Genomic DNA, 14,389 nt, shown 5'->3' on the forward strand with positions numbered 1-14,389 from the left:
TTGAGTATCGCAACTTCATTAACTACAGAATATAAGAGAAATCTCTATTTATACTCAAAGCAAAACCTCAAATTAATTTTCATAATGAACCTCCATATCTTAGTGTCTAGGGATGTCAGTGGGGCGGGTCAAATAGAAGACCCACCCCAACGGGGTGGGGATGGGTCTTGATTTGGCGGGTGATGGGGCGGGGATGGGGATAAAAACCATACCCGCCATGGGTGATGGGGCGAGCGTGGATTTTAGGTTGTACCCGCCCCATCCCCACATCCATATATTATTAAAAACAAAATTATACTTTTATATTGTTTTATAAAAAAAATTATGTAAAATAAAATAGTAAATATAATACTTTGTAATACACTTGTATTATACACAAAAAAATGTGTAATATTAACAATAATTTTTTTCTTTTTGCAATCTTTATTAATTATGAAGGATTGTGTATTTGGGAGGCGGGGATTAGGCGGGGATTAGGTAGGGATTAGGTGGGGGTGGATATCCAAGTGGGGGTTGGGGCGGGGATGGTTTTGGAATTGTACCCGTCAGGGCGGGGATGGGGATGAAAATTTTAGATGGGGATGAGGATAGGGATGGGAAGGCCAACATCCGCCCCACCCCGCCCCATTGACATCCCTATTAGTGTCTATGATATGAGAATTATTATGTACATTTTTCCAAGAAGTTGGTTGACAGGCTCACCTTGGTCTTTGGATAGGTTAAGGACTACCTAGTAACTGACATAGCTGACAGCTCTAACAATGGCAGAAAATTAAGAAGGAAATGATGATTATATTGATAAGATGAGAATTACAATAAATCAAATGATAATTCCACTTTCGAGAGGTGGATTCTCCCCTAAGTATGAGCTTTCGAGAGGCTCACTCTCTCCTAAAGTCCTAATAACAAACCACTCAATATTCAACATGTCCTTATTCCTCCTAATGAGACCTATTTATGAAAATCCCTCCTAACAAACCTCTAGCTTATTCCCCATGTTATTACTAATAGACTATGACTAACATGCCCTTCCCCCATATATTGATTCCTTGCACTACCCTACAAGGTAAAGGCAGAGAAACAAGGGAACCTACTAGTAGATGCAACTCAGACGCTATCAATCGAAAAGCGAGACTACCAAACACTGTACTCAACTGGCGCTAAAGACGTAACACCATTGAGGTTGGCCTCTTTGGAATTTGGATCGTTATTAAGTGCAAGCAAAGGCTGCCTTAGTGCCCTCAGCTTATTTCTTTTAACAGTCCATTCAGCCATCTCGTACAAGATGGAAGTAAGTAGTCTATCCATGGCAACATCCTCTTAATAGCCGGGAAATAGATACATAGTATCAAATTATCCTAATAAAAGCTAACAGATAGTTTTAGTAAATTATACCTTTGTATGAGGGTAATATTATACAAAGTATAATGACAGTAGCATTTTATTTGGATTAGGAAGGTAGATGAATTCCTTATCGGTGTGTGTTAATGAATAATTTTTTATGCCTTCCTTATTTCCTTTGCCTATCTATCAATATAGATAATCGTTCTTCCTTTTAAGAGAATATTGCACTTCAGATTCACAGGGAGTATTTATGTGGTGTATAATTTCAGAGAAATGTAGTGTAGAGTGTTAAACAAAATCAGTCTCATGTCACATGCAGCTTAAATTACAGCTTAAATTATATACGGCTTCTGTTCACAAGTAAAAGTCCACATCTTTTACTGATCGTAGTCAAATTTTATAAATTTTGACCATCAAATTAAAATTAGTTACATTGAATTATGAATCAGAAAATAATTCCAGCATCATCTGAATCATTAAAAAGTATTCTTAATACTTTTCACACTAGGCCTTAAAGCTATATATGGCAATTTGACACACAACTGTTGAAAAATCATGCCAAAGGAGAACAAACCAACTCTATATAAAAAAAAAAAAATCATCTATGAGTAATAAATAAAATAAATAAAAAAGATGCGAAGAAGAATACTTACTATGACTCTTGGACAGATAAAAATGACAAATCCCTCCACAAAAATTTGGAAATGAACAAGGAGCGCCTAACCAGAAACTTGTTCAGGGAACTTTCGAGACTCTAACCATGATTGTGCTGCAGCCTTCGTTGTCAGAAACCAGCCAAGTTTATCTGGAGCTTCATGAAATGGCGCATTAAGTTTCTTCAGATGAGCAACAATTACACCTGCTAATCCTTTTTCAGAGTACTTGTGCTTTCCATGTCCTGTGTTGATCCCAAGCAGAGGAGGAAGTTCCTCCCCACTTTCAATGGCCTTTTCCAAGTCAGTCGTCCAAACATGTAGCAAAGTCAAAGCAGCTCCAAGCGAAAGGGATTTCAAGTGCAAAGACCACTGAGTGGGAGTTCTTGACTGTAAATCTCTGTATATTTGAAAAGTGAGACCCAGGTCCAAAAGCTCACAAGCTCTATTCAACATATTAAGGTTGACACATAAATCAATCAAGCAATTACAATAAGCCTTCTTTACATCAGTGCTAATTGAATCAAAGAGTTCAGATGCAGCCCCTTTAAAATGCTCTTCACTGGTTTCAGCCTCCAACAAAATCTTCACCACATTGCCAAGTTTCTCATTAGCCTTCACTATGCACTCTATGAGCTTATTCAATTCTTCTTTTGGTGTTTGAGTCATAACATTTAGAAGGCAGCCACAAAACCTATCATCAGGAGTTATACCCAATTCCAAGACCCTATCGAAAGTACTCACTACATCATCCGTTCGATTGGCCTTCCCATAGCATTGAATAAGCGAGGTAAGAACAAAGATATTAGGCTCAAAACCAGATTCGACCATCTCATTTAACACATTCTCTGCCTCTGCAACTTGTTTGTTACATGAATATACTGTTATCATAGACGAAAATGTCCAGCTATCTGGTTGGAAGGTCCCGGAACTCTTCATCTCTTCATAGATTTGTACTGCTTCCTTAACATAAGCTAGATCAGCACACATTGCTAAAAGTGAGTTATAAAGGATAACATTGAGCTCTAGTCCTTTATCTTTCATTTCTTTATAAGTCTTGAGAGCATCATCACCATAACGAGCTCGACAAAAGGCACGCAAAAGAGCAGCATAAGTCCCCCAATTCGGGGAAACCCCATTGTTTGTCATCTCCTTAAAAATAATCTTGGCTTGCCAGGGCCTTTTGGCACGCCCCATAGCATCTAGCAATGTATTATATATAACCAAATTAGGCTTCGCCCCAAGAGCCTTCATTTCCTCATAAACATTCAAACACCCATCAAAATTACCGGTCTTCCCATATATCTTAATCAAGGTAGAGAATGTCACAGCATCTATCATCCACCTCTCAGTCCTCGCACGGTCATACAAAGCAAATGCTCTATCCACATTCCCTGCCCTTCCATATGCATCAATCATAGCAGAATAAGTAACATCATCCGGATCGCAACCAAAAGCCGGCATCTTTTCAAACCACTCAACAGCTTTATGGGGTAAATAACACAACCTACAACAGCTAATAATAGTAGAAAAGGTAACATTATCAGGTTTTACACCTCTCTGAAGCATTTCGTCGAACAGCTTCTCTGCCCTATCTAATTCCCTACCTTTCCTCAAAACCTTCAAAGTAACATTATACAACACAACTTCCCTAACCAATTTGATCTTATTCTGGAAAAATTGAAGAGCCACCAAAGCTGTATTTGGGTTTTTCATATTATTAAGAACAATAACAGCATCCTGTTCTACAACATTTTCCCCCAAACCAAACAAGACCTTAGAAACACCTTCATGAGTAGCATCACATGAATCTAAAGAATGAGCAACTTCAACAAGAGAAGAGTACCTTGAATCGTATGATAGTTTGCGAAGCTGAGCAGCTCTTGGGCTTTTGGGGTTGACCCAAATGTAGCCTTTTCGGGTATCTGGGTTGGCAGAGTCATTGAGAGAGAGTTGGGAGGATTTGACAATGAAGAGCCTGGAATGGGAGGAGAGATAATTGGGTTTCAGAGTGAGAGGAAGGCGAAAGGTTGAAGAAGAAGAAAAGGGGGTGAGGTGTTGAAATTTGGAGGGAATGATTTGATAATCAAACAGAGATGCCATTCTCTGTTCCTGTGTGAATTGATCTCCTCACCTCACTTCAGTAACACTGCAATTTTGCATAGCCGAGGCCTTATCAGGTTACAGAGCCACCTTAGCTTGTAGGTTCCTCAACCCTTTATTTTATGGAATTAAATTGAAAAATAGCTGCATAGGCTATTGGACTAGTTTAGAGGCATAGATGACACTGGCTTGGCCGGCCTAAAGCATAGGTCCGCGTTATCCAATACGGAAAGAGTATAGACACGGTTTAGATACGACATGATATTGTGCGTGTCAGGCCGTGAGTTGCCTTTATTTAGAAAAATTATGACAAAAAACATCTCGCCACGATTTTGTCTTAGGCATGTAAGCATAACACATTCCAGCATGGTACATGAGCATGGTTTGGCATGAAATGGCCCAGATTAATATGACAAACACATTAGTGAGCTGCGCTATGTATTGATATGAATTTCAAAATTTGACACAAAATTGACATGTGGAAGAAAGATTGACCCACATTTCAATCCACGTTCCATACATGGAACACTTGATCACGAGACCCGTTGGCAAGTCACATGCCTTCACTGATCTAGTTATCTCTATAACTAGTTTTATTAGAAACAAATCAAATAATAACATATTTGAATCTCAACTTATTCCTTAATTACTACTCTATATTATTGTTAGTATACATTGCTAATGCACGAGATAATTCTTGTTGAAGTGACATTTTTATATTAAAAAAAAAAATAACAAAATATTGAACTCAGAGTTGCAATTATCTCCGGTGAATTGGATCAAGTAAAACTTTGCAGGATATGCTTTGCATGCAGGGAGGCCAATGTACTTGGATCTGCGGATGAAATTGTACCAAAATATAAAGAGAACACCAATTCACAAGCTGAGCCTTAAAAAATATTTCAACCACAGTGGGAGTCGAACCCATGACCTTTTGATCCGAAGTCAAACGCGCTAATCCACTGCGCTATGCGGTCTCATCTTGCTACATAGGACGGAAGTGAATACAAGACTAAGATGTTTCATGTCAAATCACTACCATCTTCACTTTCATGTTGTACAGTTGTAATATGCTCCCTTTGATCAAATAGAAAATTTATGGGACTAATCGAGCAATTACATGACTTTTTCTACGTAGTATATTACTACTTATTTATTTGTGAAAGAATCCAGAAAAGTGATAATACAGACAAAATTAATTCCAAATCTTAAATATCACCTACAAATCTTTACTAACTAATTAAGTTAGTTGACATTTATTCTATTTTCCTTGGTTGTGAGCAAAGCATGATTATTGTCCCCCTCCCCACCCACCTCTCTTCCCTAATTAGTATATGGTATTAGCTTATTATTAGGGGTTACATGAAATAGATTGAACACTTTAGATGATAAAATCTTTAAATATAGGCATATGATTGCTTTGGATTTTAGAGTATAAATATAACTTTGACAAATAATGTAGTAACAAATTGCTTTTGAAATCAATGCTTTTGCACCAAACAAAAGATATAAAAAGTTGTATGAGACCATAGATAGATAGAAAAGTGAAAAGGGAAAATAAGTGAAAATCATAAGTAACAAAAGATTAGTTTCATCACTGTTCGTGCACCTAATTTACTACTTTTGCAATCAAGATATAGACCTACTAATAAATGGTGGTTGATTGTAACTCTTTAATTGCTTTCATTTCACTTTGTTGTGTTATTACAGCAAAGTCGCACTTAGTTTTAATATCCAATTCATATCACCTTACATTACATTTTATTTATTTCATTTAATTAATTTAATTTAATTTATTTATGGTCCTTGACACAACTTGCACTACTAGTTTTCTTTGGGGCTAAAGTCACTCTTGTGCAAAAAGCCTAAACACGTACTATCCTCCCAATTACCTCTTTCGCAAAAGATGACACAAATACATCAACCTTTTGGATTTGGTACGAACTTTTTATTCATCATACCAACAACTCATTTTTTAAAAAAAAAAAAAAATAAAGTTCAATACCTTTTATTTGTATCGTACGTTTTCGATTATAAAAATAAAGTAATATGATTTCTACACATGACTATATTATAACGAGAATCTCACTCATATAAAAGTTAATATTAAATCATCTTTTAAAAATAGTTAACGATGTTGATACTTGGATCCGATGAATTCATTAATTTTGCTAGATATAAATATAGTGTGAAAGGGAATAATGAAAAGAAATGATCAACAGATCCAAGAGAGGAAGATATAAAAATGAGGACGTACACCTTGAAGCAATTGATTCAGATCATTAAGGTAAAGTTGAATGATTAAATTTAGCGCACTAATTTAGTGCATAGAAAACGTGTAATACCCCCCTTGAACAAAGTCACTAATTAATAAACAACCTTATTATTAATATTATTATGATTAAAATAGGTATAATCTCTATATTAACATGAAATAAAGCCTGTAAACTGTAAGTAATAACCTATAGATGTGCAATTAACCCATCCCAAAAAAAAAAAAAAAAAAAAAAAAAAAAAAAAAAAAGAGGTTGCAATTAGCAAACGATTTAAAGAGGGAATGAATTAAGGTTCGCTGAAAAACAGGTCACATGATAGAACATGCAGAAGGATTTTCCTCGCTGAAATAATCGCACCGACTAACGCAGTAGGGTTGGGGTGGGCATGGTCGCCCGTAGTAACCGTACGGATACCCGGGCCCAGGCCCATAGCATGGCCCACCGGGTCTACCTTCGTAGCAAGGAGTACAGCACATCGCTACCGGAAATGCCTGAGGTGGTGGACCTGCTGGGGGATAGCCAGGCACCCATTGGGCCTGTGGCTCAGGTTGCTTTGGCGCGGGTGCGGGTGCGGGTGCGGGTGCGGGTGCTGGAGCTGGAGCTGGGGCTGGAGCTGCTTTTGGAGCTGCCTCAGGTGGGGGGTCGGATTTCTTGGAGCCGTTCTTTGAGCCATTCTTGGAGCCATTTTTCTGCATCGGTGGCGGCTTCTGGTCGGGAGCAGGCTTAGGCTTCTCAGGCTCGGGTGCTGGAGCAGGAGCGGGAGCTGGAGCGGACTTGGGCGGCTTTGGAGGCTCGGATGCTGGAGCAGGAGCGGGAGCGGGAGTAGGCTTAGGAGCAGGCTTGGGTGGAGGAGGCTTGACGATCTCGATGCTCTTAATGGATTTGCCAGCTTTGCAGCAAAGCTTGTCTCTGATCTTCTCAGGACTGCAGCAAACCACGGTGATGGTCACCGTGTTATTCTTTTCATCGAACACTTGGTTTCGTATTTCTCTTGTCATCAAATCAAATCACATAACTTAGTCCAGTTTCATTTATAAACTTAAATCATGCAGACAATTATCAATAATAAGTATATATAATGATGTTAATGAGATAACGATGGAGGAAGAGACTCACGAGGGAATTTGCAGAGAACTTTTTTAACCTTTCTGTAGCATTGACAACAATCAAGATCAACCTTCAACACCATTGTTGTTACCTGAACATACATTTCCCCGTTCATATGATCAACAAAATTGATTATATATAAAAGAAAAAAGATTGAGAGGCAATAATACCTTTTGATCCTGAGAGCAAGTCATGGTTGGAAATGAAAGTGATGAATTCCAGAATGAAATGTGCAAATGAAAGAGGAAGCTAGGAGTGATGAGTGATGAGTGATTAGTGATTAGTAATATATGGTTGCTGCCTAACAGTACAATAGTAAGAGAGGGTGGTGAAGCTAAGGTGAATTCATAGAAGGAACTAGCTAGGTAGGGAAAGACAAAGAGAGGTTGAAATTATTAGAGAAACGAAGGAGGCAATTGGGTGGCTGGATCGATATTCTCTAGGTGGGGTGCTTTTAAATTGACTTAATGCCTTCAATTCATTAACTATCTACTACTTGAGCCCTACTCTGTGATTTCCAACTCTACCTAGCTAAATTACAAACTAAGCGTTTTATTATAATTATAATACCTGGCCTGTTAATCATCTTAATAATAATGGATGTCTACATGAGAATTACATTATTGTTAGGTTCGTTCGATCATAACTGTTATTATCAATAATACTTTATTCAACTTTTTAGAACCATCGTATTAATTACTTGTATAAATCAAGCAAAAATATGTTTGGCCTTCTCTTTGGACGACATCATCAAAGTGTTTCATATATTCCGCTCATAAATATATTACACTAAAATCGTTCATATTCTTAGAATGTACTAGTATAGTGCCCGTGCAATGCACGGGTTACAAATTCTAATGATGATTTCATATGTAGATTATATAATACAATATTTATTTATAAGTATTAGTGGATTCCATAATATTAACAAATGCATCGTTACATTGTTGAATACTTACAATAATAGCTTATCCAAATATTATGGAATGAGCCGATTAATATTGTACCTACTTTAAATGATTTCCCATAATGTGGAATTAAGTTTAATAGAATTGTCAAATTTATTTATAAACACTGTACCCTTATAAAATATTGAAAAGACTCTTAGAAAAAAAGTCTCAATATGTAGGTTTTGATGAAAATTATTATATACACCTAGGTATACCTTTTCATTCAAAGTTATTATTTGCTCACTTGACGATTAAATGAACAATAATTATCCAAATGATCAAGTAAAAATACCTTAAATGTATCTTGCACTCAGATAGTCGATCAGGTGTATAATATATGTTATATATGAGATTTTGAAACATATATTCGATTTTGAATACTAAATATTAATAATTGAATATATACATATGTATAATTGAACATAGTCCATATAAGCAAGTTTTGTAATAGTTTGACTCAATGATTCGGTAACCATTACCCAAGGATATGATTGAATAAAGATACATATTTCCTAAGCATATTAAATTGAAGTGCCAAAATGTGTAAAAAAAATTTATACACTTAAATACTTAATATGTCAATGTGACAAATTAAAAGACATTGAGTTAAGCAATTGTATAAATACCACGTTAATATATCTAAAAAATAGTGTATGTTTAATATATTAGGTAATTAACTAAGATATTTTATAAGCTTAATAAATCAGTAAAACAAAACTTTCTATGTGTAGTGTCATTTTAAAAAAAAAAAAAACCTAAGTATATACAAAGTATATTATATGTTCCATAAATAAGTGGATCATATAAAAAGGATAGAAAATGAAAAAAAAAATATTGTAGGCATGATTATTTTTTCTTTTAATAAGTACTTTGGTTGAAATTTTTTGCATAGGAAGTGACTTGAATCATTTTTGGTGTTTATTTCAATATAATCTTATTGATAAAAATATGAAAAAAAAAATCGTTACAGTTATTGAACTATGCCTTTTGTTTTTTTCACAGTGTAGTTTGATATGAAAATAATGATTGATTAAAAAAAAATCAAAATATCTATATTAATGCAAGTTTGTTAAATACGGGTTTGGGCTGCACCCTCAAATTAAGAGAGAGAGTCCACTTCACAAGACCAAAGGAGATTCCATCCCAAAACCATATGGCAATAGGAGGAGTAGCCCTTTAGCCTTATAAAGTGATTAACTCTCTCTTATTCAACCAATGTGGAACACTTACAAGGTGATACTTGGGAGGTCTATTCTTCAACAATCCCCCTCACATGTAAGGTCCTTTTTTAACTTTGTCTCATGTGATTTTTCGGGTTAGAGTGCTTCTTCACTCCCCCTTACATGGACCTACTCTTGGCCCAGTGAACTTTAGCCATTTGAGATCCCATATCGTGGGCCTAGCTCTAATACCATGTTAAATTAGATAGAAAATAGAATTGAATGACTTGAATTTCTCATTGTTCGTAATGTCAAATATTTAATAGTTACACCTCCTAACAATAGAATCAAAAGATATGCTAGAATCCTAGGAAGTTAACTAAAATACAATAGATAATATTTGCCAAAAGATATCCTCACAAAAATATATTATACGATATCTCATTACCCCCCCCCCCCCTCAAGTTGGAGCGTGAGGATTGGAAACGCCCAACTTGGAAAGAAGATAATCAAACTGAGATTTGCCGAGAGCCTTGGTGAAGATATCCGCGAGCTGTGAGTTGGTTGGAACATGAGAGGGAGAGATCAATCCTTCAGTAATTGCATCTCGAACAAAGTGACAATCGACTTCAATGTGCTTCATTCGTTCATGAAAAACCAGGTTCTTAGCTATGTGCATACCTAACTCACTATCACAAAATAATTTAATTGCCTTCGGATGCTGAACACCTAGACTCGACAGTAGAGCTTTTAACCATTTAAGTTCACAAGTAATAGCCACCATGGACCTGTATTCGGCTTTTGTCGATGATGTTGACACTGTGTGCTGCTTTTAGTTTTCCATGAAATAGGTGACTTGCCAAGAAACACTAGCCACCCAGACAAAGACCTCCGTATAAGAGGACAACCGGCCCAATCTGAGTCACACCAACCTTGCAGATTTAAGTCACAATCAGAGCTCAAAAGAATACCTTGTCCCGCAGTGCCCTTTAAATAGCACACTACTCTCAATGCCACTTCCCAATGTTCACTACGGGTTCTTGCATAAACTGATAAAGTATGTGAATTGAATAGGTTAAATCAGGTCGTGTTACCACAAGGTATATCAAACGACCAACCAGCCTTCTATACTGCTCTAGATCCGAAAGTGGCGCACCACTTGCTAGGCCGAGCTTGTGATTTTGTTCCATCGGAAACCCACTTGGTTTTGCACCCAATAAACCTGCTTCAGAGATGATATCCAAAGTATATTTTCTATGACATTATAATAAGCCTGTAGAGCTACGAGCAACCTCGATACCCAAAAAATATTTCAAAGGACCAAGGTCCTTCATCTTGAAACAATCACTAAGATAGGCTTTAAAAACAGTAAGTGCAGCGGAATTATTCCTAGTAATAATGAGATCATCGACATATACTAAGACATTTATTTGAACGTTAGTCTTAGTGTATGTAAATAATGAATAATCAAAGTAGGACTGTAGGAAACCATATTGTTTCAAAGCCTTGACAAGCTTTGTGAACCAACATCTGGGAGATTGCTTCAAACCATATAGAGACTTGCATAATCTGCAAACCAACTTGGGATCCTTACTTTCAAACCTGGGAGGTAGCTTCATGTATACCTCCTCATCAAGGTCACCATGTAGAAATGCATTGTGAACATCCATTTGATGGAGTTCCCAATTTTTCGAAGCTGCTATGGCAAGAACAATTCAGACTATTGTCATTTTGGCCACCGGAGCAAACGTCTCATCATAATCAACGTCTACTCTCTGATGATTACCAAACATAACCAAGAAAGACTTGAGACGCTCAACATTCCCATTAGACAAAAACTTGGTCTTGTAGACCCATTGGCTCCCAAGAGCCTTCTTTCCCGGGGGAAGATATTCCAAGGTCCATGTGCCATTGTCTTCTAGAGCTCGAATTTCTTCTTTCATGGATTTGCGCCACCCATCGTACTTCATAGCTTCTTTGAAAGATGTTGGATCCTTGTTTTGAACAATTGCTGCAATAAAATTATGATAATTCACAGAGAAAGTGTTACAATTTATATAATGTACTAGGGGATACGGAGTACCCGGGTCTGATTGGAAGAACGAGACAGACTCTTAGCAACAACCGTGTGTGTAACAAAATCCCGAAGTAAAACTGAAGGAATTATTCATATATTTTTAGTTTTATGAATAATGCGCAAAAAATTAAAAATTTTGATACTTAATTTTAATTTGATATAATAATAAGTAAAGATGTTTTATTTAACTTAATCCATTTGACCTATATATTATTTTAGAATATCTATTTTTATCATTACAAATCTTTTGTTGCTATTACATACTATAAAGAAATGTAGTTAGTTTCTATTAAAAAAAAATGTTTCCAATGAAAGAAATATAGTAAGAAAAATAAATTAGAATTTATAAATTTTAGAAATAGATTTTGGAGGGAATAGAATTACACCAGAAAGTGACATGTGTCACTTTTGGTGTCTGTTTTAGTATTATGTTATTATTGATTATTGTTATTCTCAAATTTATTAGAATGAGAGAGTGAGGGATATATAGCTCAAGTGGTTAGAGCTTCCTTCCTTATTTCAAGAAAGAGATCCTAAGATCGATTGTCATCACCCGCCCTTATAATTCTCTAAAAAAAAATTATTAGAATGAGATGATGACATCCATTGATATTTCAAAAACAAAATCAATACAATAATTCCATTAGAGAATAATTGTAATCAATTTATATAATCATTTGAAAAAAAAACTCCAAAAATTCTAGCTTGATTAAAAAAGAAAGTATTTGATGTCTTTAACAAGATTTCCTTTATTAAAGAAGAATTTTTCTCAAAACTGGAATTGACAACTGCGTAGTACTTTCTACCAATGGTAATGCTTGCTAATAAAACAACAAATAAGCTAAATCACGAAACAAGGGGAAGAATAAAAAGGTGTTTCACTAGTAATGATAACAAATAATATAAATAAGGGTTAGCCACGTATGATATCGGCGTTGAATTTGATGGACTTAGAAACCTTATTAGCTTGAATTGTCTCAAATGCCTTCATGGATGGATGGTGGGCTCATCATTGGCCTCACCCACCGCATTCCCATTCACTCATGCCATGTGATTTGATAAATCATATTAACTAGCGCTCCATAATATGTATTCATTAGAAATTACACATTAAAATGCAATCAAACTCATTATAAATTAAAAGTTATTATTAAAGGAATTAAAGTTATCATAAATTTTTTAAAATTTCCCCTTAAATTAACTGTCTTATAATAAAATTAACGTAAGCCCGCCATATATATAAGACTTGTTGTGGATATTATTATTTGATATAGTTAATGTAGATCATGTATATGGGTAAAGAGGGATAAAAGTAAAAAAAATTATTTTCTGAAGGAACAAAGTAGACAGATATTAAACCCTAGCCGTCTCCTCTCTATTTTTTTTCTAGGATTCTTCAAGTGTTTTATAGGCCGAAAATAGCCAAATTTCTCAAGCCTTTCCCTCAATTTTTTTTTTCATGTTTTTGTTACTGAATTCAATAAAACTACATTATTTGAAGATAATAAGTACCCCTATAGTGGATTTGAGTGTCATAAGTGCCTACATGGTGGGTTTTGTTCAAATTTTGTTTTATGAGTTTAGTATGGTAAGTTGTCTTATGGGTAATGATTTGTGCAGGATCGAAAAAGAAGTTGATTCTTCGATTATCATCAGATGGATCAGACAAAATTTGACTATAACGTAACAGATCAATAAACTCCACGAATGTACAATTTACAACAACGATCGTAGTTCTGCTAAAAGGATGTTTTTATTTGAGTTCATTTGTCATATCTAATCGAAAAATAAGAAGTTTAAGAAAATATGAGAAAGTAACAATATTGCTATATTAATGCATGTTAAACTTGTACGGAGTATTTTCATCTTTCCATGAAGGCATGAAGCCATGAATATTGAGTGCTCCAACTATTTTAAATTTGTATGTACTATGTAGTGAAATTATGATTATTTAATTGTATAATTAAACCCCCAATAAAATCCACATATTTACTACGGAGTACCTATCATAGTTTTACAACCTCTCTCACCAAGAAAAAAAAAATTTACAACCTCCACCTCCTTTTAAAATTGAATTAACACTCAACTTCAAGAACCAATAAATTAGTATAGTAACTGATTATCATCATGTCCACATTGACATTAACCCCACGAAAAAAATGGTCGGCCTCCATATGTCAAAATTGACGCGACAAGGTTTGTATCTATGATAAATTGAAAAGAAAGAAAAAATAAATATCCTAAAAAGATTCAACATTTGTCTGTATAGTAAATTCCGTCAATAAATTTACCGAAGTATCCTAAAATATTTAGCAAAATTACCAAAATACTGCACAATATACATGTTAATCTTTTACTTGTATATAATAGATATATACTTGGATACCCTATTTGATATTACTCGTATAATTCTGTCAATTTTTTCGGGATAATCATTGGATCTTTTAAATTTTAGGCATCTTTCACTTTGCTCTTCCTCACCCTACCACCTAAAGTATTATGGAGTACATTCAAATATTCAATTAAACTTTATAACAACCGAGTAGAACAAAAAGAGTGCAAGGGAATAATTAACTCAACAACTAACTGTTATTGTTCCAACAAATTTCATGCAAGACTTTGTTGGTACGTTATTAAAAAGATGGAGGAAGAATGGAAGATAGATGAGCTGGTAGATTCAGTTGCTACTTAATCAGAAATAAGGAAAAGGTTAAAAAAA

General features: G+C 35.2%; 2 protein-coding genes and 1 non-coding gene across 3 annotated transcripts; all 3 read right to left on the reverse strand.

Annotated features, from left to right (window-relative positions):
* Nucleotides 1-1,603: 1,603 nt before the first annotated feature.
* LOC110687485 (pentatricopeptide repeat-containing protein At4g16390, chloroplastic-like) lies at nt 1,604-5,387 on the reverse strand. The gene has a single exon (XM_021864142.1). It carries the CDS (start codon nt 4,098-4,100, stop codon nt 2,064-2,066), a length of 2,037 nt encoding a protein of 678 aa, XP_021719834.1. The 5' UTR covers nt 4,101-5,387; the 3' UTR covers nt 1,604-2,063.
* TRNAR-UCG lies at nt 5,004-5,077 on the reverse strand. The gene has a single exon. It is a non-coding gene; the product is annotated as a tRNA-Arg (tRNA).
* A 1,247-nt stretch (nt 5,388-6,634) lies between the features above and the next one.
* Nucleotides 6,635-8,041, reverse strand: LOC110687486 (anther-specific proline-rich protein APG-like). Its single transcript, XM_021864143.1, has 3 exons — nt 7,654-8,041; nt 7,493-7,574; nt 6,635-7,364 (listed from the first exon to the last, which is right to left on the reverse strand). Exons 1-3 carry the CDS (start codon nt 7,675-7,677, stop codon nt 6,685-6,687), a joined length of 786 nt encoding a protein of 261 aa, XP_021719835.1. The 5' UTR covers nt 7,678-8,041; the 3' UTR covers nt 6,635-6,684.
* Between the last annotated feature and the right edge of the window lie 6,348 nt (nt 8,042-14,389).

Source organism: Chenopodium quinoa, unplaced genomic scaffold (genome assembly GCF_001683475.1).
Source record: "Chenopodium quinoa cultivar QQ74 unplaced genomic scaffold, ASM168347v1, whole genome shotgun sequence".
In the NCBI taxonomy this organism is placed as follows: domain Eukaryota; kingdom Viridiplantae; phylum Streptophyta; class Magnoliopsida; order Caryophyllales; family Amaranthaceae; genus Chenopodium; species Chenopodium quinoa.